Source organism: Epinephelus lanceolatus, chromosome 10 (genome assembly GCF_041903045.1).
Source record: "Epinephelus lanceolatus isolate andai-2023 chromosome 10, ASM4190304v1, whole genome shotgun sequence".
In the NCBI taxonomy this organism is placed as follows: domain Eukaryota; kingdom Metazoa; phylum Chordata; class Actinopteri; order Perciformes; family Serranidae; genus Epinephelus; species Epinephelus lanceolatus.
Window position 1 is genome coordinate 9,422,431 of NC_135743.1, and position 24,538 is coordinate 9,446,968.

General features: G+C 42.0%; 1 protein-coding gene across 1 annotated transcript in view; it reads left to right on the plus strand.

Moving 5' to 3' along the window:
• Window positions 1-24,538, plus strand: part of mtmr11 (myotubularin related protein 11) — a 47,485-nt gene that overhangs the window by 11,534 nt on the left and 11,413 nt on the right. The window contains exons 2-10 of the mRNA XM_033641772.2: window positions 533-602; window positions 11,042-11,178; window positions 11,563-11,632; window positions 12,403-12,542; window positions 13,033-13,117; window positions 17,333-17,480; window positions 17,875-17,962; window positions 18,624-18,712; window positions 21,598-21,725. Coding sequence (XP_033497663.1) covers window positions 533-602; window positions 11,042-11,178; window positions 11,563-11,632; window positions 12,403-12,542; window positions 13,033-13,117; window positions 17,333-17,480; window positions 17,875-17,962; window positions 18,624-18,712; window positions 21,598-21,725 — 955 coding nt within the window. The remainder of the gene's footprint in view (window positions 1-532; window positions 603-11,041; window positions 11,179-11,562; window positions 11,633-12,402; window positions 12,543-13,032; window positions 13,118-17,332; window positions 17,481-17,874; window positions 17,963-18,623; window positions 18,713-21,597; window positions 21,726-24,538) is intronic.

Consider the following 24,538-nt stretch of genomic DNA (forward strand, 5'->3'; position numbering starts at 1 on the left):
ATGGAAACTAAGAATCATGGAGCATTGTGTGGTTGGCTTTGTGTTGTTTTTTTTTGTCGATGAAAATGAGACCGTTGAGACGAGCCAGGCTTTGATGAGAGAAACAGGCTGAGCCATAACTTAAATATAATCAACAAGACCAGTGGTGACATAAGGCTGTTTTTTGACAAAGTCTACAGAAAGAAAAACACATCATTTCCCTAAAATTAACACTGCCTTCAAAGTCATTCAGGATATTCAGGTTCTTGTCAGGAGTAGTAAACAAAATGTTGCATTCTGGGAGCATAAACTTACTGAATTATGTTGCTTTCATTTAAAGGAGTTTAACATTTTAGTTTCTTGATTTGGGCTGCATTATGAAATCAATACCACTTTATATCTGCTGCAACTGGTTAGCTTAGCTCAGTGGAAAAACTGATCCAGACAAGCAAGTTCCTGAAACTACAAATGTATTCCTTTCAGGTCAGGACATGTCCTGTGTGCAACACTGATATGTGGAATAAAGATGGGTTAAATTTCTGCTCTCTTGCAGGAGAGGATGCTGAGTCAGAGTGGGATGAACGCAAGGAGTCGAGATGTGTTTGGGCTGCGCTGCCTGCCAGGTAAGATTGTAATGTTCAGAGATATGTATGAAGCTTTTTAAATATGTAAGAATGTTAGAAGAGCAGTTATTATGATGGTCACAACAGATCAGTTTTTACTTCCTACATTTCTGCTTTTGAGAAATCCACACATCGTCCACGTTTGGCAAATCCATCCACGTCTTGCATCAATCAAATAAATAAGGAATGATTCCAGCTACTATAACAATAAACAGGTTGCAGCTGAACAGCTCAGCCAGACACCAGAAATGTGTAAGGTAATAAATAATACAACACCTCACAGCATGAACTTCAATTGACAACTGCCATGCCGCTCCAGGACCAGATGAAATATCAACATTCAGTAACACCGAGGCCGAAAGCTGCTGCTGTATTCATTGTTCTCTGTGGTTTGAATTTTCCATTTTGCACTTGTAGCCACACCTGGACCAGGAATGTCACAGCAGGTGTTTTGCCTTTGAGGCGGTAAAACATCTGCTGTTGACAAGCTAAACTGAAAACACAAAATGGGACCAGGAGCCTCAATGAACAGTTGTGTGGCTAATGTTAAAAAGTCACGTAGCTTTATTACAGAATGAGTGCTCGGACAGAATGAAGTTAGAATCAGCAGCAACGACTTTTTTGTCGTGTGTAACTAAAGGTGTTGTGTTGCAGAGCTTACTACAGCCTATGTTTACTATGTGGTGACTAATTTGTAGTTACTGCAGAATGTAATCATTCTCTTATAAAAGCACAGCCACAAAATTACATGGAGATGCAGGATGTGCATTATCAAGCAGTGTAGTGTATTCACTGTACACTTAAATACCGCTTTTTGACAGTCATGGGCTGGCTTAGCTTGGTTTGGTTTGGTTTGGCCCCTTAGGCCAGTACAGCAGGGATTTGCGTCTCCATTACAACAGGGTTACCCGCTTGAAGGTGTGTCTTTAACTGATGACGGCTCATCCTGAGCGATGATGTCTAAAAGCAGCGGGCTGATCCACAGCTAAAGTCCCCTGATATTTTTGCTGCAAAAGCACAGCAGGTAAAAGAAGTTTGCCTGGTGGAGGTTAGCTGTTTGCAGAGGTGCAGTAAGAGTCTGTTGTCTGCAGCTCTTCATTGAACATCTTACTGTGGCTGTTTCTGCTTTTAATTTCCACCTTGCAGTATCAATAGTAGGGCTGCTCCCGAGTAGTCGACCAAACTTTAGTCGACAAGAAAGGTCATTAGTCGGCAACATTTCATTGGTCGATTAGTTGCAGAAAAAAACAAAACATGAAACTCAGGGCAGGAAATCCAAAGTGTGGGATCATTTTGAGAAGGTGAAGGACGAACCCAAGGTGATATGTAAACTCATCTTCATTGGTTGACTACAAACATGACGTATCATCTGAAACATGGAAGTAGCTACATGCCCATTAGCCCACAGCGTCATTAACAGGCGGCTCGCTCAGTGTGTGACGTGCACTTGTAGATAAAATATAGGCCTATATTAATGAAGGTTCATTAGTACGGTTTTGTATTTCTCTGTAATGTAGCACAGTGTTAACAATGTTACTGGTACTATTCTTTCTCACACCTTCAACTCAAACCATTGTGTTGCCCTGCCCAAAATATAAAATTTTATAATTACATTAATATCATAAACATGCAGGCGACTAGTCGACTAATGGACCTAAATGACAGTACACTTGTTTTTAATTGAAGAAAAGCTGCTATCAAAGTTAAAGACATTATAAATGTTTAGCAGTAACTTGACAGGACTCATACAGCTGAAACAGAACATAAAACAGTAAAATAAAGCAGATATCAAAAGAGGATTGAAACTCTGAACCACAGAGATTCAGTCAGAAGCTGCAAAAGCACAGAGAGCTTAACACAGAAAGATTTTTAAAAACACTATTCTCTCTGAGAAAGGTAGGTGGAGTCTCTCAACACACATGCTTATTTCAGGGTAAAAAGGGGAGTCGTGGAGGGTTGGCAAGATGTCACCACTACCTGCTTGGAGGTGGGTGCATGTGCTTTTGGCCCTACTCCAGAGAAGGTCCATCTCTGGCGCTGCGTGGCATGTTAAAGCTGACAAAGGAAACACAAATCAGTGTGGCGTCATTGACTGGGCACGACCAAAAGTAACTATGAAAAAAGGCCCATTATATCAACTGTGACTAGGCTCCATCTTGTTTAGAGATCCAGCTGCCTTGACAAGATATGGCACGCCTTAAACCTCTTTGAGGGCTTAAAGGTACCGAATAACAGCGCAAATTTCCCGCCTTGAACAGCCAGTGTAAAAGCAGCTAGGGTTTTGCCAGCAGGGTTAACTCGAGGTCAACACTTTTAACCCAAGTGATAATTTGCTGGATGGTTCAGGACCACAGAAAATCTCTGCTGCTGCATTCTTAATTATTTTCCTCGCCCTCCCCTGCTCATATTCTTGTGTCAGCACCACCCTGCAGGAGCTTTTCATAAGAACGACAGCAGACCCAGACCAGAGGGCCCAGATCTTTAACCCTGCATATCAGCAGTTACTCACAGCACTCTTCACCAGAGCAGATTTAGTGTTAATGAGTGTGTGGGTGTGTTAGCGGGGAGTTTATGAGGAGGAGAGATGACTCCTTGACCTGTTTCAGACTCAGCTTGCCACCTTATGACTGATATCTCTTTTTGTCACAGTGTCATTTTTTACATTTTAAGCTTTGTATGTATCTCTTACTTTTTAAAGGATTTTTTTTATGCCTGTTGTTTTGACGTAGGATCTCGTGACCTTTTACACACACAGACATCCACATGCGTAATCATACACAGACAAACAATGCACACACATTCATGTATGCACACGTATTCTTCACAAACGCACACACTTCCTTCCTCATTTTAACTCACTTCATGTCAGCCTAATTTGTTTTCCAGCAGTGTGTTTTCATCAAATACTTTCCAGACTCGGCTGACAACACACACACACACACACACACACACACACACACACACACAGATCCTATTCTTAGCTGTTAACATTTCACTGTGAAATGTCGACTGTCTTTACTTCACATTTTTCCCTCCCTCTGGCTTTCAGCTTCATCTCCATCTTCAACACCACCCTACTGTTCCCCTACCTCTCTCTGTCTTCTCTTTCTCTCCTTCTCCACCTCCATTCCATGCAGATTAGAAACACAGCTGTCCATGAGAACCAGTCCTATATTAAGAGAGAAGAAGAAACATGTGTATTGGCAGCGCTATTGTGTTTCTTTTTTTTTCCTCTGTTTTTCATTGAGACCTATATTAGCTCCACCGTGAGCTAAAATTACTTACGGTTAGCCTGCTGTAAATGTAGCATTTCATTTTATTTTGGACGTTTTTCTGAACCGATTCAGATTTCAGACAGGGAAATCTATCCTTTGGCTTTGTGTGTGCTCTGCAGAGTAAGTGTTGAGACAATTTGTGAGAACAAGTTCACTTTCAGACACAAAGGAGTCGCGAGTCAGTGTTACCCCACCGAGTGAAAGGGCTCACGTTGCACCTGTGGACTCCCTCTCTATCGCCCTCTTCTTCTCCACAAACACACACAAATCAGATAAATGTTTGCAGAAGTTGACCCATTCTCCCTGTAGTTAACAGACAGTGCTTGGTGTCCTCTGCGTTCTCATGTGACACCGCGACACAGGAGCGCAGAAACCGAGCCGGTCTGTGGGAGGGCAAATGGGTCAGGGCAGCTCCGGCAGCCATAGGTAGATCATGTACCTTTTCAATGCTGCGAGTGTGGGAGGGGTTATACTGTCCATTCACACACAATGCCAAGAGTCCAGGACCCCCTTCAGAGCAACTTCACAATCCCCTTTCTCCACAGTCTTATGTTACTGTGGGATTAAAAGGCTGTCAATCAGCTTTATCCCTCGTTGATTGATGGACAAGAGAGCATTCGTATACTTGGGTTTCGATCTTGATATTGGAAATGGTATTAAATTCTCTTCATGTGTATGACTTTAAAAGGATTTTTTTGGCTTATTGTCCTGACAAAAGAAACATCAAACAAGATTTTTGTGCGGAAATCATGTTGCGGATGATCAGTATGTCTGGAGATATAGTAGTAAGTGTGGTTTTTACTGGCTAGCAATTACAGTGTAACCTGCATTCAAGAGCAGACAACTTTAAAGAGACTGGCCTAGTGAAGGGAAAGGTTGGACAAGATGTTTTGCTTTTGTTGTTTCACATAACAAGCCAACCTAACATGGCTGTCATTATGAAACTGTTTGTCACTGTTTAGGGATGTTGCACACGAAGGTTAGTGGTTTTTGGTTTTCTGTGCAAGAGCAGTCTTCTTCACATTTTATGCTGTGTCAAATTTTAGGGAAGACACCAGACATCGAGGGCTTTTCTCACAGTCATCGATTCAGAAAATGTCCTTATCAGCTGTTAATTTGTCAAAAACGGCTGTAACCCTAAATTTAACCCGACATAATTTATTCCTGGTCTTTACTCATCCTCCCAGTGGGTTGAGGAGGGAAGAAACCTTTTCGCTCTGCATGCATCTCAGCTGAAAATGAGGAACAAATGTGGATGAAAACAAATAAAACAGAGGCATGTGGTTCAGATCTCTCTCAGCTGTATTTTCTCAGGCTGATTCTTAAAGTCGCTGTCTCCTCATATCCGAGTCACAGACCACAACGTCAGCAGAAGCAGTTCAAACATTAAAGGGGAAGTTCAGATTTAAACTTAAAGCTATTGTGCGTAACTTCTGTCGCCTCCCAGTGGATAATGCGTTATTACAACTAATAAGCCGGCGGCACTTCCATGTACACAGAGTAACACTTGCCAGTCGCCACACACCGTACACAGAGTAACACTTGCCTTTGTGGTAGGATCCACTTCTGAACCGTGTCTCGGCCGCTTCTCCGCCATGTTGCTTTCTCTTTCTACCTGCGCTCTACCTCTTGCTGTGACACTCTCTGCTCTTCCTCCCCCTCCCTTCTTGTTGTGAGGAAGCATTTCCTGTGTGCCAGCGCGGGAATGTCGCCGGTCGACACCCATACTAAAAATGATATATATTGAAAAATATCGCGAGATGATAGAGGAGCCCATAGGCTTAATCAGCATTGTGTCATCTCCTCTAGTAGTGGCTTGGGTGAAACGGACATTTAGGGACCTGTAGAAGTTACGCACTATAGCTTTAATGTGGAAAAAAAACAACCTTTATTTATGCCCTACTCTGTGTTAGGAGTGCAAAAACATTAAAATACTTTCAGATTGTGTAGAAAACGACAACTGGAAGTGGTCTTATAGGTGCACATATTCCTTAACAACTTCCTGAAAACTATTGTCAATCATTTTTTTCAGTATTTGAATTAAGGCTGGGTAGTATCGACTGAAATTATCCAGCACCAAATAGTATTAAGACATCTCTTGCATTCCTTCCTCTTTGCTCCCGGGTGTCTGATCCCGGACAGTCCCAACTCCGTGCTGGATCAGCAAACTTTCTGTTGCTGCCATCTCCGTCAGTTCAACGTCTGCCTTGTTAGCACAAGCTAACACAACAGCAGTGGCTGACATCCAACACCGAACTGTTAAACAGACCCACCAAACTCACTCTGACACAGAAATGAATTGACTCTCTTGTTAAACACATTAATAATTATTAGGTAACATGTAGGGCTGCAACAGTATGAGATTTTTTACGGTACGATAACTGTCTCAGAAAATATTGCAGTTTCACAGAGTTTATATTGTTATCAGTCAGAATGACCCTTAAAGGAATGACAACAGAAGCATTATTTTTGATTGAATAAATGTTTTATTACTATAATTGAAACTTTTGTCGATGGAAGTACGTGTAAAAAGTCTCCCGCTTGAGAACAACTAAAATGAAGGGAAGGTTCTCTGTCCAGTTTCCTTTTCAGTATCATAGATAAGCAAATGTACACAGTATGATAACCGTCAACATGTATATCATTTGCAACCCTAGTGTAGTAACATGGCTGTGTGATGCTAGCAGTTAGCCCTGTCACTGTGTTTGCGTGCAGCTAGTCTCTATATACAGACTCTACATTCAGTGAATGTAGAGTCTGTAGGCAAACCCCGGAGATCTTGCCTCCGGAAGAAGAGCGGAAGAGCCCTGGTTTCCGGTGCTAGGCTGTTTGTAGTCCGCGTGATATTGATCAATCACGTTTGAGCCGGCTGCAGTTGTTGCCAGGTTAAACGGTCCGTGTGGTGAACTAACGAGGCGGAACATAATTGGCGTCACTGCAAACTCTGAATCCATCGCAATGGATCAGCATATTTACTTACATATAAACGGAAGTCGGAAACGGAAATTCGCCTCCTCCGCCCAAATCCAACCAGAATGCCAAAAAATCGGGGGTCTGCCCCCAGTCTGCCGGAAGTCAGACGCCGAATACAGCCGATGGGTTCTGAGAATGGCGTACAGTTAACTCTTCTGCTGTCCCCAGTGCGGAGCTCACACTCCTGCAGCAGCAGCTACAACCCCTACAGTCAAGTGCAGCATATTTGATAGAGTTGGTGTCTCAAAAATCCTAAGATGCCACCAAAATGTTCATAAGTATGGCTTTACTTCACGCAGCTCCACTCACATCCGTATGGAATTAAGTCATTGGAATTGGTGTCCCATTAAGGGTACTGGTATTGGTACTAGTATCGTAATTTTTTAAACACTCAGACCTAATTTGAATTGAACTCATTTCCTCTACTCGACAGCAAGGAGGCCTCAAGTTGTGGTTTCATTTGAAGCTATACTTTTCAAATAAAGATAAGAAATACCACTAACTGCTGAGTTTCAGTGTAATAAAACTATGTAATGCAGCTTTATTTTCCTCGACACAGCATCTCTTGTTAGTTTTGCCCTTCTGCTCCTCAGTTGCTCAAAAGTCCAACCCAACATTTTATTTTAGCAAGCTGTCCACCCTGTAATGCTGTCAGAGGTTGATGTCACTGCCATCTGTAGAGCTGCAACTGGCACTAAAGAATCACAGCAAACACAGGGAATCTGAAATCAAACAGTTGTGGTCAGTGAGTTTTGTCTGTTGTATGACAGTTGTTCTACTGTGTCTTACTGCCTGCCATTGTTGCTGCTACTGTTTTATTGTTCGTAGTAGCTGTAATCCAGCTAACTACGGGCCACACCCACGGCAAAAGGCGTGTGCCAAACAAATATCCCAGAATATCCCAAACATCAGTGGCATATACACACAGGGTTGCAGACAGGACACAGACTGATGGTGTGAAATAACCTAATTTATTATCTTAAAATAGTGGATGGTCTGGCTTTAATCAACGTGAAAGCACACTTGTACTGTGTTAGTACAGCAGACATGGTTACACTCTGTAGCTCTCCAGGAAGCACATAAAGATTTTATTTGATTAAAGGACAACTGTCTCATAAAACACCTTCACTTGTACAGCTGACTCATTCTGGGCTGAACCACCTGCTAGCTCTAACCTCCTAAATCTCACCAAAGAGTGTAAACAGGCCCTGAAGCCTCTGCTCCCTGTCTTCCTCTTCTTTCTCCCTCAGCTCTCGATTCTTCAAGCAGTACAGGAATGTACTCGGCTCTGTTGCGCCCTGGGGAGACATTAAAACAAGGCACGGAAAGCCACAGATTGTCCTCTTGAAAGACAACAAGGGTTCACTTGTGTCCGCTGATACTAAGCATCTTAAATCTCTCTCGCTAGATCATGTGTGGTCGGGTTTAATTGATAAGTCCAGCCTAGGGCTTTAATGCGTGGTTTTGGAGGCTGAAGGGCATAAGCATAATCATAGAGCACGCCCTAAGATTTAAACTCCTCTTGTGCAATCAGCAAATTATGGTGTTGGAAGCAAAGGCTCGTCTTCCTCCTTCTCTCACAGTATAAACAAGTGTTTCATGTGTAAAAATGGCTCCTTCCTGTTTGTGCTTTTGTATCCCCCAAAACATTCTTAAAGCTAAGAGGACTAAGTAGCTGAGACTCTCAGCCCAACAGCTCCACTGTCATTTTCAGTTCAAGGGCCGAGCAAGTTCCTTCCACATGTGCAGTGAAGGAATTTTGTGTTTTTTCAGTTTCGAGGAACCAGGAGTCTTTCCCCGTCTTTTTCATGGTCTTGTGAGCGAATATGAAAACATTTGCCTTGCCATATGTGTCTGGGCAAACACTCCTCTTGTCGTGGACAAAAAGGCCATTTTCACCACATCTGCTTTATCCTCAACTCTGTTGCCATGGAAACCCACAGTCTAGCTGGCAAAGGCTTTTGTATTCCTGCGGGAGACTGTTAAAAATGTGCTGTCTCACCGCTGTGTGTGTGTGTGTGTGTGTGTGTGTGTTTTGCTGAAACTGTTTTCTTTTTTTTCCCCCCCCCTTTGAGAGTGTTCATGCACATCTGTGTTTGTGTGTACGAGATTGTTCTGAGTGAAAAGTTTGTTTTCGGAAGCTTTTGTCCTGGAATTTCAGATGCTTCTTTAACCTTGCTCTCCACTGAGGAATGATGAGGATTCATCTCAGTCTCAACTAAAGTCGTGCACAAATGAAGTACATGTTTCAACTTGTCAAATATTGGCAAATTTTATGGTTTGGTGCGATATGACACAGGGATGTCATGGTTTGGTACATTTTCAATACAGAAAAATAGAGTAGAAATATCCTTGAATTTTAAATGCATAATTTATTAAAACTAACATCATAAAGTATGATTTTTTTGTACTTTGGACAATTGTGGCACTATACCTGAGTGTTGAGTGACTCATCTTCTTCCTAGCAGCATATGAAACGAAATCAGTTCCTTAAAAAATATTACATATAGTATAGTAGTCACTAGTCTCGCTCACCAGACCTTTCTCAAGAAAAGAAAGGTCTGGCTGGGCCGACTCTCACTTTAAGATTGGAGAAAAAAACGCCCCGGCTGCTTGTATTTCTTTCAACCAATCACAATCGTTCTGGGCGGTGCCACAGCAACGGTGCGCTTGCAAAAATATTGCCGGGGGGAAACAGGTTTTGGTGTAACACGCCCACAAAAATATCGCCTACAGGATGCGAACCATGGCAGAAAAATGGCTACATCCCCACAAGACCAAACACCGCAAAAGTTAGTAAAGGATGTGTTGAAAACTGCAACCGGAGGTGGTAGGGCGGGACTTTCAGCGGGTGGCTCGTTCTGCCCAATGAGAGGCTGAGCTTTGCAGCGAATTTCCACCCACTCAGACTAAGTAGTCACAAACAAAAGAATCAGTTATGAATGGCTGCCTGAATGCTGTGGGGTTAACATTAGCGTTCATCTAGTTCCAGTCACGGACACACTGGGGAGAAGTCGTCTATAGTCATCGTCCTCATAATTCACAGTGCAACCAAAGTGGCTCCAAACGTCAAACCTGTATGTTAATGGAGAATCTTCTATTTCTGGTCTGATTATGGTGTTAATAACCACCTTGCAACGAGCTAGCTTAGCATAGCTGCCTCTCAGTGTGTCTCAGTGTGTCTCAGTGGAGTAGAATGTTTTGGTTTGGGGGTGGGAGGGGCAGACAGCATGTTGTCTGTTACATCATGTGGGCTGCAGCAGCACTGGAACATTATATTAAACGCTCTTTAAGCTATATATGTTTTTTCCAAATGTAATGGATTTGGTCAAGAAATCGCTCGGATTTTATTGCGCACTGAACTAAAAGCCTTGTACTGAATGGTTCAATACGTGTATTGTTACACCCCCAGTCAAATATTTAATCTGCTGTTAGAGCTCAGTTTTCTATATTGATATTTCTGAAAATCCAAAAGCAGAGATTAAAGCTTTCATTTCAAGTAGCTTCTGCAGATGACATCATGAACCTTTCTACACCTGACTGGATGAACAAACTATTTGCTGGACTCTCATGGGTCTTTGCTTAAACTGTAGTTAACAGCTGTTATTTAAAATTATCACATCTCTCATGAATTATCCACTGAGTTATGTCTCATAACACACAGCTTTTGAATCATTCATTTTATATTTATACCAACTACCTGTAACCATTTAAGAGTTTTGATATCCAGCTGTACATTAGATAAACAAATACTTTGATAGATCTTTCACTCATATACAAATTTAAACGTATTTACCAGCAAACCAGACTGGTGTAATGTATTCAGAATTGTTACAGTCACCAGTAAGATGGCGTTTTTGTTATTCTTTCTGCTCCTCTCTGCCCATCCACCGCCGCCTGAGGACAGTAAGCAACAACTTGACCTTTTTGTTTGAAGGTGTTTGTTACGCCCACTCCCAGTAGCTTACACAGTGAACTTCCATGCTGCTGTTTCTTTGTCTGTTCTCTTCCTGTTATGTATCCTCACTTTAGCCCCCCTCCCCTCCCCTCCGCCCCCCCACCTCCCACCCCCACCCTTTATACACCCTCAGTTATGCAATTTCGTACAAATCTGAAAACCCTTGACAGACACATTACCCACGAGCTGCATCCTGTAACCTCTGCGCTACATCCAACTCTTGTCCCCACCAGGCGAGTGTGTACTTCAGAGAGCTGTCATGGTGAGGAAGAAGCTGACCGCCAGGGAAGGAAGAGGTTGGGTGTCTGGGACCCTTTTCTGTACCCACTTCAGAGTGGCCTTTGTGCCTCAGGACAGTCCCAAACCTGACGTGAGTCACTCTCAACTGCTGCACTGATTAAAAATACCTGCACTCATTTTCTATTATGATTTAATAATAATGATGGAATTGTCTCTTTAAAGGATTCAATTCAATTCAATTCAATTTTATTTATAAAGCCCAATATCACAAATCACAATTTGCCTCACAGGGCTTTACAGCATACGACATCCCTCTGTCCTTAAGACCCTCACAGCGGATAAGGAAAAACTCCCCCAAAAAAAACCCTTTAACGGGGAAAAAAAACGGTAGAAACCTCAGGAAGAGCAACTGATGACATTATGAAGTTTATTAGGAACATTTAATGCCATGCAAAAACTGTGGGTTTTTTGTTACATATTGTTTTTTTTTCTTTAAATCACATTGATGATGCAGGACAATGCAGATCCAGTGCTTTTAGGAGATCATGACGTGGCTTTGGCATCCATAGAGAAGGTTGTGGTCGGTAAGTAAAACCTCATGGCCGCGTTGTCACTCCCCATCAGTAAGAGATATTTTAATGAATGCAGTGACTGGAGATTTATTGACTGCTGTTACTCTTATGTGACACTCACAGACTAGTATACTGTACATCATGCCTTTTGCTGTGATGCTGGTAATGCTACTGCTAACAGTGTGAATCTATAAGGGCTTACAGTTATAATCCTTAAGATTTCAGCCCTGATTGATTTGGCGATAGCTGTGGTTACTATGGTAACAGCAAGTGAGGTTTAATACAACAGCAAACACACGCTGAGCAGATAATTTGTCAGAAATACAACAAAAGACCAATTCTTTGTTTTCTATTTTTGTATTTTTTAAATTGTAACAACAATCTGATTTCATGCTGCACACAGCACAATATATTACTACGCATTACAAATTAAAACCACTATATAAAGAGGTGTTTTTATTGCATTAAAATGCTGACCATAAACGGCATCAGAAATGGTGTTTGATTGCATTCAAATCTTAAGGATTATAAAGTGGCATAGTCCAAACAAGGTGTTTAAATTGCAGCAATAAAAACACTTTCCTGAGATAACAGCTAAAATGTAATCATGCAAAATAACAACTTAAAATAGCAGGGTTTGGGCTCCCTTGTAAAGTTAGAGAAGCATACTTTACTACAGGTATAACCTACACACTGTAACCTCTACCCGAGGGTTCTTTGGCTCTTGACCCATTTGTCGGTTTAATGTTTAATCAGGTCCCTTTTCCCCTCCTGTGTTGCAGTGGGCCCCAACAGGACCAAGCTGGTGACCCCAAACTCCTCGCTGAAGTTCACTCCAGAGGAGCTTGTGCTCTACTGCAGGGACCTGCGAGTTATCTGCTTCCTGTTTGACCGCCTCACTCCTGACGCACAAGTCATAGAGGTGTGTGTGCATGTCTTGGTTTTAATAATTTGGTGATCTAATTTTTAGCATGACTATGTCTTACACAAAAACAGAAATATGCAGACAACTGCTCATTTTTATAGTCTCTAAAAACACTTTTCTGGATTTCTTTTTTGTTATTTAATGCTGTTCTACATTTTAAGTAATTTTTCTGATCCTGATGTGAATATTTCAGTGTTACGCCTCTTTATAAGCAATTTCCAAATTCTTCTCCTGCAGATTTGTGCACTTGGGTTGCTAAATATTTGCATGTGACTGCATCTTTTGGGGGGTGTGTGTGTGCATATTGGCTCAGATTCAAAGCTCTGGTTACTGTCATGCTGTTCACCAGTCTTTTCAGAGCCTAAAGACTCGTGCATAGAGAAGTTGATCTGTACCATACACCAATGATCTGTCTCTGCAGGGCATTGATGTTGAAAGCTGACGACCTTTGTCATGTTGATGGGCTCACTGTGGTTTCCCTCCTCAGATAACCTACACCATCGCCAAGACCTACCAGCCTCCCAAACCGGGGTCAGTTTTATCTTTCCAGAATGCTGCCCTTGGGAGTGTAGGTGAGTGGATTAATGTATGCATCCTCATGTATACAGCCATGCAGTCCCTCCCTGGCACTGATACAAAACCTCATCAGTCTGTCAGTCTGTCTTTCTCCCTACAACTGTGTTGGGTCCTCACAAACAAAGAGAATAATGTCACATAGCTTAATTTTTCATGATGTCCTGCTTAAGTTGGCAGATATCTGGAAAGGCAAACAAAAAGGCGGAATTTGAAAATCCACCCACACTCACGCAGTAACCCAGGGTTTCACATACATAGATTTATTTAGTCTTATTTCATTGTTCAGTTACACACAGCTCACTGGCTCAGCCCCTCCTTGCCCTGCTCTCTCTTTGTTTATCAGACTAGAATTAGCTCAGTCCGCCTCGCTCCTTGCTGCTGTGGACTGCTTGTCAAGGAGGAAAGCAGGTAGCAGCTCTGGAGACGGAGCTTTGGTTGGCGGCTGTAGCATCTCGAATTCAGCCAGTGCAAACCCCCCACAGCGGGCTGGAGGCCTGCAGCAGCACCAGGTCTAACCTGTGTAACAGCAGCAACAGAAAGTTTGCTAATATGACAGGGAGTGAGGCGGAGGACACACTGCGATTCGAGGATCTAGCTAACGTTAGCTACATAAATGTGCACTTAAAGCCACAGACGTGAGCCTTTTACTTCAGTTAGCAGAGGGCTAAACTATTAGCAACATCTTTCCATCTCTGAAACACTTCGCAGATATTGACATGTGTTGTTTCGTTTATTGTCAGACTTTTTGGTAAGTCTGGCCTCCTTTTGGGGGGGTATTGCTTTGCAGTGTAGGCAGTGGTTGCCATTGTTGGAATAGCAAATTTCTCTGCAGGACTCTCCACCATTGAATCAGGCTTTCATAGAAAGGATGTGCATGCACACCTGTATTTGCAGAGCAGCAATTAGAATCGACCTCTCTCTGAAATGACTGGGAATTGCCAAGTCTCCTGTCAGGATCTAGATTTTCTAAAGTCTGAAAACAGACTCCGGGGGAAATGCAGAAGTCTCATGTTCCCTCAAACCACTTGATTTACAATATGCTCAAAGTTTATTGTGGATTTTTTTGCCCAGTGACACCAAAATGAAACTGCCTACCCCAGCTTTAAATGTAGAGAGTTGTATAATTTAAACCTAATCCAAATTATCTTGATATATTCTCGAGATAGGTGGGACATTAATTAATGTTTCAGGCACTATTGTACTTCTTGTGTGTCTGTTTGGATGTTAATGACATGAAAATGATTGAGATGCAGTGATGTGAGGTATTTACTGGTAAATGTGTCTGTCTTTTTTTTCCCCTGTAATGAATATTCATAGAAGTAACAGCTCAGTGAAAGTGAGAAGTGAATGCCCACATGAATCAGAGAGGCAGCATGAATGTGTTAGTCACATGCTGTACTTGCTTTCTAAATCCTTTAAAGTTTCCTCCTGATGTGTCTCCATCAAGTCTGTTCTCACTTTCGTCTTCACCCGCTCTCGCTCCGGGGACAGAATGTACCCAAAAATCACTGTCATTTAAACACGACTCCAACTCTGTTTCATCTGTTTTAGTTTCTGCCTATTTCCACTTTCTGCTGTACCATGAGAACATGATGTTACAGCTCTGAAGACTGGAGGAAATATTACACAGGAAACGTAATGGTTTCTGTGCAGACCATAATGATATATAAAGCTCACATCCTCTCGCGTTGGCAAAATTAGAAACATTCTCGTCTAAGATGACGCAATGAAAATACTGTCCTTGAAACCATGCCCAGATGTGAGGAAACCTCTGAGTGGTTTGAAGGCGAGGCTCAATAAAATTTTCATGGGCTGATTCTGACAGTGATCGAAAGGTTAATTTATGATACATTAAACAACCATAATTAAATGTAATAGTCTGCTATCAGATAGAGGGAATCCAACTCAGCTTCAGTGAACAGGACACACTGCACATCTCACTCGCTCAACAAAAACTCTTAAATGTGCCCAGTCGTAACCAACCCACTGACTCTTCAACTCGACCATATAGAGTAATATGAGCCCGTTTGTACAATACATTATGCTATGCCAGGCTGACCAGGCTGTGGATGACTGTCAGCTGTTGGATAAATAATGCAAGCCCCCCTCTGAGACAAGTCACTAGATGACCTACAGTTCAACTCTGCCCCAGGGGTCAAGTGTGTCTGGTGCGTGGTCACAGCTCGACGACATCACTTTAAAGGTCCAGTGTGTAGGATTTAGGAGCATCTATTGGCAGGAAGTAGTGCATAATATATTTAATATTCATAATATCAGTCTTCTTTCAGCATTGGCAGTATAAAAACAAAATCGGGGAGTGCAGCAAAATGCCGCCTACCTACTTTTGTTCATACAGAATGTGCCTTTTTTGGGGCAATGGGGGGCGTGAGCAAGTAACAAAACATGTAGCTCAGCGTGTGACGTAAACAGTGACGTGGGAGGGAAGCCACGGCTGGTCAGTCCTTCAGCGATTCTCTCATAAGTTGGCCCGTTCTTCACCGTTCCTGTCATCTGACAGTTAATGGCCTCTTCATTTGCGAGGACAAGGAGGGCGCGCAATTCCTTGTCTCCCCAGTTGCTCATCTTTACAGTGTCTGTCAGGTTTGCGTTTCCCTCTTGTTACTAGCTGCTCGCTAATTCCTGCTATCAGCTGTTGCCTGTTTATCCACCGCCAGTGGCTTGCACATGCGGCGTCATCAACAGCTCCTCCCACAAGTCTTCAACAGCCCCTCCCGTTGCAGAAGGCCGCCTCGGTCTGTTTAAACTAAAAGGGTTCCGCCAATATGACTACCCTACGAGGCGGAAAATTGGGCACCTCGGATCAACTCGCCATTCCGGCTCTGTGTGTCTAAACGCTCGCAGCTGGCCGGCAAAACGGCCGAACATTCGCGTAAAATCTGGCAGTGTAAAAGGGGCTACAGTCATTTCTAAACATACAGTATGTTCACTCCAGTGCCACTAAGACACATTTTACGCAGTAGATGAAATGGTTTACTATGAATTTACATGATTTTATCATTTTAATCTCCCCCTAAATTTAATTTAGTGGAAAAGGAAGCACAAGCTCAGACTGGATTTGTTAAGCAGAGTCTCACATTCGGCCAGTATCATTTGTATTTCATTCTGTTTTAGTACATTATTCAATACAATTCATTGTAAGGATTATTTAGACAATAAATCATTCAGTTGTTTGGTCTGTAAAATTTAATTAAAATGGGGAACAATGCCCATCATAAGTAAGTCCAAGGTGGCATCTTTAAATTGCTTTCGTCCAACCAATTGTCCAAAACCCAGATTTATTTAGCTAAAAACGATATAAAACTGGCAAAACGGAGAAACCTGGAAGCAACAATGTCTTCAACAATTAATCAGCTCTACTCATAATACACAAGACTAATCCATTATTAGTCACTCTCTGATCAGTCCTCTGTAGTAGTTTTATACCCACCTGGACTCATGGCTGAAATGCATGGGGCATGAGCGCAGTGCGTCATGGAGGTGGGGCGAGGCTGTGTTTCATACCTGCTGCTATACAAACTGTCTTTGCAATGTGTGCTTGCTGCCAGCTTCACTGTGTGTGTAGTGAGTTTTACTAAGTGATAATACAGCTGGTTATGCAGGATTTGAAAAGTGTAGGCTACATTAGCAGGTACTGCATTATTTACTTGGATCGTTTTAATGAAAGGATGCATTAATATTATTGATTTATTTTGATGTGAAATGTGAAAACACCCACCAGGTTGCTCTGCTGCGTGGCTTCGCCTCCGGTACAATGAGCTATTTGTTTTATTCATTTAAAACTGATTTTACTTGCTTTTCTTTTTACACAGTTCTTTGTAGATTTCACCAGTTCAAGGGTTGTAAAGCTTCCTGTAGAGGAGAAAAAAATAGACCAGCTATGTAAAAATAGAGGAGCCGTGCAAGTGCAGCTTCTATGATCACTGTAGCAGCCTCAGTTGATGATAATGGATATGCTCTGCTGCAGACATGCTACGGCATGTATTTTGGCTGTCACTGTTATGTTTTGCTGAATTGCCACCCTGATCCCTCTCTTTAGAAAACAGTTGAAAGCCTTTTTCCCCAAAAACTGATATGTAGTGATTATATAGAATATAATTAAAAAGTCACAATATCATCATACCCAGTCTTGTTACCAAAAGTGTCATGAGCACCAAAACAAAATTTGCACTCATCACACTTTCTTCCTCCAGAAATGAAGCAGTTTCTAAGCAACCGTCGCCGAAACACCCACATGAACTGGTATGAGTGTGCCTCAGACTGGGAGCATGAGCTGGAGAGGTGCGGGGCCACGGGCTGGAGAGTCAGCTCAGTCAATGACCGCTTCGAGATGTCCACCAGGTAAATTCACACCTCAAGAAGAGCATCTCTTAATCGAAATCTAAATGTTGTGTACTGTCAGTTTTCCCAGATATCCATCTCCTCACGTTATCTCTTAATCATTAGAAAAACCTGAAGTGCAGTGCCAAACTAAAGCTACCAGCAACACTTTCCTCAGGAATGTGTGAATACATCTGCCTGCAAGTCCCTGACAAGAAAACATTTGAGAAGCACTGCTGAAAGAAACTGAGTGTCAGGCAAAGCCAAGGCTAGACTCCTATAAAACACACAAAGAAGAGCACTCCGTTTATTCAGTAGATGCTCTCAGAGGTCAAAGCTGTTGGCGTTTTGAATACATGAAAATCTCATCTTCTCTCTGTCAATAAATCAGTACATGCTCTGTGTTTTCTGTCAGCCTGCCGAGGTCCATCGTGGTTCCACAGAAGGTTTTAGACACTGAGCTGAAGAAAAGTTTCGCCCACTTCAATGAAGGACGCATCCCTGTGAGTGTGCTCATTATTGAGAAACATTTTGATTTAACCTACCACCACTTATTTAAGATTGGTTCATTAATTCATATATATGTATTTCTATACATAAAAACATATATCTTTATTTTATCCGTATTTCTACAGATTCTATTTATTATTGTAATCGTTATGGACTTCAGACAGTATGTGTAATTCCTGTATTTGGAACTTAAATGAAGAAACTAAGACACAAACCTGTGATGTCATTTGGTAGGGCTGCTCACAGAACATATTAAAGGTGCATTAGGGAGTACTATGTGTGATTATCAAAGAGATTAAAACACATTTTACAGTTTAGGACCAACTCTGCAACCCTGCGTTTGTGTTTAAAAACTCAGTCATGCCAAACATTCGTAGTCTCGTACAAGTCTGACTTCATATTTTCATGCTTTAAGACGAAGATGCGATAACGTAGGAACTTGAGATTAGCATTTGTCCCTCCCAAGTGTGTATTATGTCTTGTACTAGAACAATATTTCCAGCGCAGTCATCTTTCAGATATGGTTTCCCTTCTTATTGTCATTCCTGTGAGACAAATTACAAGATGAACACAGATGCAGTGAACTCCTTTTTAGAATTTTACACAATGTGGAACGTGTCATTAAAGAGGGGGAAATGATGTTTTGTGTTGCAGCGCTGGTGTTGGCGACACCCCCGAGGCAGTGATCTACTGCGAATGGCCAGTTTCCAAAACAACATCTACCATGAGAAAGATGACATCAGGTGTGTGTGTGTGTGTTGGTTTGACATTTCAGTGTATGTGTGCCTGTCAGCGTAAGTATTAAAGGGATAGTTTAGATTTTTTTGAGGTGGGGTTGTATGAGGTATTTTACCAGTCAGTGTTATTATCGACAGAAGATGGCAGTTGACACAGTAGTCGTGTAGTAGTGTATTGCTGTGGATGGGGGCAGTGGCAAAACATAAACTGCTCAAGAAAATTAAGGGAACACCTAAATCATATGTCAGACCCTGTTATGAATGAATTATTCAAGTTGAAACTCTTTACTGATGTGCATTGTATAATTTGTTGAGAATAAAATGACGTAACAGCAGTCAGTGGACACCAAGATCATCAACCCACTGAGGGCTGGATTCAAAATCACACCAAAAATCAAAGTAAGGGCCCACTGTACCAGGAGGAACCCAGGGCCCACTGCACCAGCGTAAGGTCTGACAGTCGCTCTGAGGATTTCATCCCGGTACCTAACGGCAGTCAGGTTACCGTTGGCTATGACATGGAGGTCTGTGTGACCCTCCAATGATATGCCTCCCCAGACCATCACTTACTCACTGCCAAACCGGTCATGCTGGATGATGTTACAGGCAGCATAACGTTCACCACAGCGTCTCCAGACTCTTGCACGCCTGTCACGTTCTCAGTGTGAACCTGCTCTCATCTGTGAAGAGAACAGGGCGCCAGTGGTGGACGTGCCAATGCTGGTGTTCTCTTGCGAGCTGCACTGTGCTGGGCTGTGAGCACAGGTCCTACTAGAGGACATCTGGGCCTCATGCCACCCTCATGGAGTCTGTTTCTGACAGTGTGGTCAGAAGCATGCACACCAGTAGCCTGCTGGAGGTCATTTTGTAGGGCTCTGGCTCTGCAAGGTAAAATGACTACTTTTGTCACAGGGGTCTGGTGGCTTTAAGGTAAACCTAGATACTGGTTTCAGTTCCCCCTCATAAAGGGCTGTCTGGCGGCAAAGTAAAGGTATATATAAGGTATAAGGTATATGCTCTTCCTGTTACTCCTCACACAAAGGAGCAGATACTGGTCCTGCTGCTGGGTTGATGCCCTTCTACGGCCCTGTCCAGCTCTCCTCGTGTAACGGCTGGTCTCCTGGTATCTCCTCCATGCTCTTGAGACTGTACTGGGAGACACAGCAAACCTTCTTGCAACCGCACGTATTGATGTGTCATCCTGGAGGGGCTGGACTACCTGTGCAACCTGATTGGGCTGCAGGTACAGCCTCATGCTACCAGTAGTGACAAGGACACTAGTAGAACACAAAACTAGAGAAGAATCAGTCAGGAAGGATAAGGAGAGAGCAACTGTCTGTGGACACCACATGTAAAACCATTTCCTTTTTGGAGGTTGTCTTGCTTTTGCCTCTCTGTTGCACCTGGTGTCACTTTGATTTGCACCAAAGCAGCTGGAACTGATTCACAATCACTCGTGCTTCCTAAATGGACAGATTGATGTCCCTGAAGTTTAACTGACTTGGTGTTTTACTGTGACCATTAAGTGTTACTTGCATTTTTTGAGCAGTGTATTTTCACCACCTTAACAAATCAGTTTCAGTTTAAGTGTATGCTACATTTAGAATATTTTCAATGCTTTACTTTGCCGTCAGACATGCCTTTATGAGGGGGAACTGAAACCAGTATCTAGGTTTTCTTTAAAGCCATCAGACCCCTGTGACAAAAGTAGTAATTTTATCTTGCAGAGCGAGGTAGTTGCTGGTCTACCTCTGCCTCGATCTGTTGCTTTGTGTTATTCTGTGACTTTGGTGTTTTAATGAAAGGGTTAGTTCAGATTCACCAAAGTCACACAAACAAACTAACCGATTAAGGCGGTGGTAGACCAGCACAGTGTGTGTTCTGTGAAGTAAAACAGCTGTTTTGCCAATGGAGTCTGTTTTTGACCAAAATATATTTTGCCACTGAGCTTCTGTGGCAGTACTCCTGTCTGCTTTTCTAGTCTGGGTTCATAGGGTCCAACATCTACTGTGTGTAATACCCTGACTATAGATAAGTAGATCCTACAAACTTCAAAAAATCCAAACTATCACTTTAACATGTGAATGTGTTTTACAATGATATAGCTGTAGTCGTGACCATTACAGGGCAAAGCAAAGCATGGGTTACAGTAAACTAATAACAGGGTTGACGTTACGCCTCAAAGCTGCTGCAGGAAACAGTTTTCATTCACAGGACAGCGGAGTTGTCTGTGTGCAGTTTATTAGATCAGTTAAGATCTCAGGATATTGAAGTTACATATTACACAAGTTGCATATTACATGTTTAATTTGTGTGTGGATATTCTCATTTATCCAGGTCAAATCCATTTTGGCAACATGTTTAATTGCACGTTGTTCACCTCACCAGCTGTTTGAAGAAGTCTATTCTTTGATACTGTGTGAGAGCGAGACAGTCACACTCCTCTCTGCAACTGAACCACCTTTGGCACTTCAATTAGCAGTCAGTTTATTTTAGTCATCCTGTAGAGAGGATGCAGTGTTGTGCTGATAAATATCTGAAGACAGGAAACCAAGGTGCCAAAATAGTCTTCTCTAAAACAGCAGTCACTGCCGAGACACTGCAAGCTGTTAAAGAAGCTTGAGACTGCAGTTTAAAAGCAACATAATACAGCATGAAGTCAGAGTAGCAGACTCAGCTTGCACTAATGGGTTTTTACAACTTAAGATTCATTTAAATCAATTACTTCTAGTGTGCTCTGATAGATTTTTAAAGGATGTGCTTGCAGATGAAATCCACTGTTCACAAAGATATGACTGGAACGCTAATAAAAGGAGTATATGGTAACTTGTTTGCAAGTAGCTTGTTGCAGGTGTGGCGATGTGTTAACCACAGGATGTGCTGTTCTGTAGAAACCTGGAGATGATCCTGTTTGGTTGCCAGTCCTCTCTGTGTGTGGTGGTGGAGCTGGACGAGGAGCTGCCGTCACCTGCAGATATCCAGCTGGCACACAGCCGCCTGCGTGCCCTCTGTCTGGGAGGTGGGGACAAGACATGGACACACACAACACCTGAGCAAATATGTATTCACACACGGGACAAAAAAAGCCAGAAGCATATAGAGAATAGTGACAAATGAAGCTTTCACTGGTTATTTAAAACTCCGCCATGTCGGAAAAATCCTTATTTATTTATTCACTTTGGTCTCTTATTTATTGTAAGCTTATTTGTCATTGAAAGCACCACTGAGGCTCCAAATTTTACACAAAAGTTCTGCTTTATCACACTTGATTTACATTTCAAAATGTAGAATTACATCACTGCTTCATAGAGTTCAGGGTTCCTGCACAGAATGGAAAAGTGTGGAATTTGATTTTAGTAATTTCCAGGTCTGGATGAGTATGGAAAAAAGAAAAGAGAGTATGGAAAAATATTTGTTTTCAGACTATTCACCCTGATACTGTTTTCTCTAAAATATAAAAATCAGATCAAATTTCTAAAACTAGATTTATCATACAAGCGGAGTGTTTTTCATGCCGTTTGGAGCAGGCAGCAAGCACAGCCAAAAGGTTACCGCTCTGTGAGAGAGTACAGGCCTGAGTGAGCTTGATGTCATCAAATGCAGTGTGAGAAGTATGGCGTGCGACTGAGCACTCCTACGCAGAGCTGCCACTACGCCTCTACATCACAGCTCTGCCCCAAGTGCCTTCATAACCACTCCAAATCCGGACATCGCAACCAAATTAGTTTGAATTGCATATATACTGTACACAGCATCAGAAGTAACCACATATATTAGGTTTGTCTGAACATTTATGAGTCACACAGTGATGTCGATAACACAAAAGTAAACGTCTTTTTTGCACAAGGAAACATGGAGGCAACATGGTAGCATACATAGTCAGAATGTAACATACATGTTAACAGTTGGATTTTAAAGTGATTTATTTACATAATAAACATCCAGCTGTTTGTACTCAGATGTCATATATGGGCTGAAAAATCTACCAAGAAGTCTGGAAATTAGAGTTTGGAGAAGTATGGAATTTTAAAATGGAGTACATGTAGGAACCCTGAGAGATATGTTTGGGTCTGAGACATACAGCGGCAGCTCAAAACAGCTTTGTGAGATACTCTTTTTTGTGTGTATTTGTCATGTCGGCGCACACAGCACATTCCATGGTTGGGTAAACAGAGGTGACAAAACTCATGGTCGTCTACAACTACTGGCTCTGAAACTGAAACGCTGACCTGTCTCACACTCACACACTCGCTCTCTCTTGCATGCAAACAATGTGAAACAGACACAGATTGACACGGTTCACACATTTGTCAGCTCAGTGTTTTGTCTTTGTGGGCGAATGCTTCACTGCTCACAGGATTGTCCTGTAAAATCAGCGTCTCGGATGTATTTGGTCGGCTTACTGGCAGCGGGCTTTGAGTCTTCACAGCAAGTAAATGGGAAATGAAAATAGACTTTGTATTAAATTTTTCTGGGATTATGCAGATTTTGTACCTAGGGTCACATTCAATATGTAGTGTTGGGAAAAAAGAAATACTGCTCTGTCAGGAACAACTAGGCTGCAGTTTTAAGTATTGAAATATACAGATGTAAATGTGAGTCAACCTCAATCACAGTGTTTAATTGACTGTTTTTTCAATTTCAGAATATGAAAAACGCTAACCGCTAACTTGGGGTTAAAATGATTTAATCATGCAGCTCTTCTAGACTTGTTGTGTTATGTTATCAGATTGAATGGATTAAATCCTGAGAGTGGGGTGAGTCATTTCGCAGGGTTGTGACTCTCAAAAAAATGTATTCACTGATTTACAGACATCTCTTTACCAACGTTAGTCTATGGGAAAAAGTCTTTCTGGGCCTCATGGCATCATGTGACAGACCCAGACACTCTAATTCGACGTTTGGCCACTATGTTAAATTGACTTTAAAGCCTGGCACTGTTCCTGGGGGCTTGTTCCCAACAGCTTAGGGGTCTTTCAATCAAAGTAGCAACAAAGGACAGACTTTTATGACATTGTGAAGTAGCTTGTGATCATGGGAGTTGTTGTCTTCATTGTTAAACAACCATCATTGCAGATGCAAGTTTATCTGACAAGGCTCAGGCAGAAATCATGTTCATGGACGTGGAAATGTATTAACGTTTAATTTACATTAGGTTTATTTACATTTATTCACATGATGTAATTTCCTTTTATTGAAATAGCCGCATTAGCTAATGTAACGTTAACTTGCTAACTTACCAGTAGAAGAGTTGCCTACTCGTACAGCTACTGTAGCTAACGTTATGTGGTGAATTGGATCATGGTGTAGCTCAGCGCTGTTATCCATGATCTAAACAACCACACTAAAACAACTGTACGAGTGTGTTTAACATTGCTGTAACTTTATAACGTTACCATTCACATCAGCGTGGTGGCTGCCATCGGCTACTTGTCATAGTAGCACATTGTAGCAAGCTGGATCGATATTGAAATATATCAATAAATTAGGTCACTGCTGAATGACTGTGTTGTAAAATGGCATGCAGTAAATGGAAGAATGGTGGTGTGTGGCTGAAAAATGGCTGCATTACCGTTACCGAGCAAAATTCCTTCCCATGTTTCCTGGAAGTTAGAGCAACTAATGGAGGTAAAAGGGATATTACAGCATTGAGGAACAATCAAATAAATTAAATAACAGATAAAATGACAGATTTTCAAGGGTTAGAATATTGTTAGAAACGTTTGGGAGTTGTTTTTGGATATTTTAATGCAGAAATGCTACATATTATACCTGTAAGGCCTGGAAACATGCTTATAATTTTTTTTTAGTTAATATTCAGTAACTAATGTT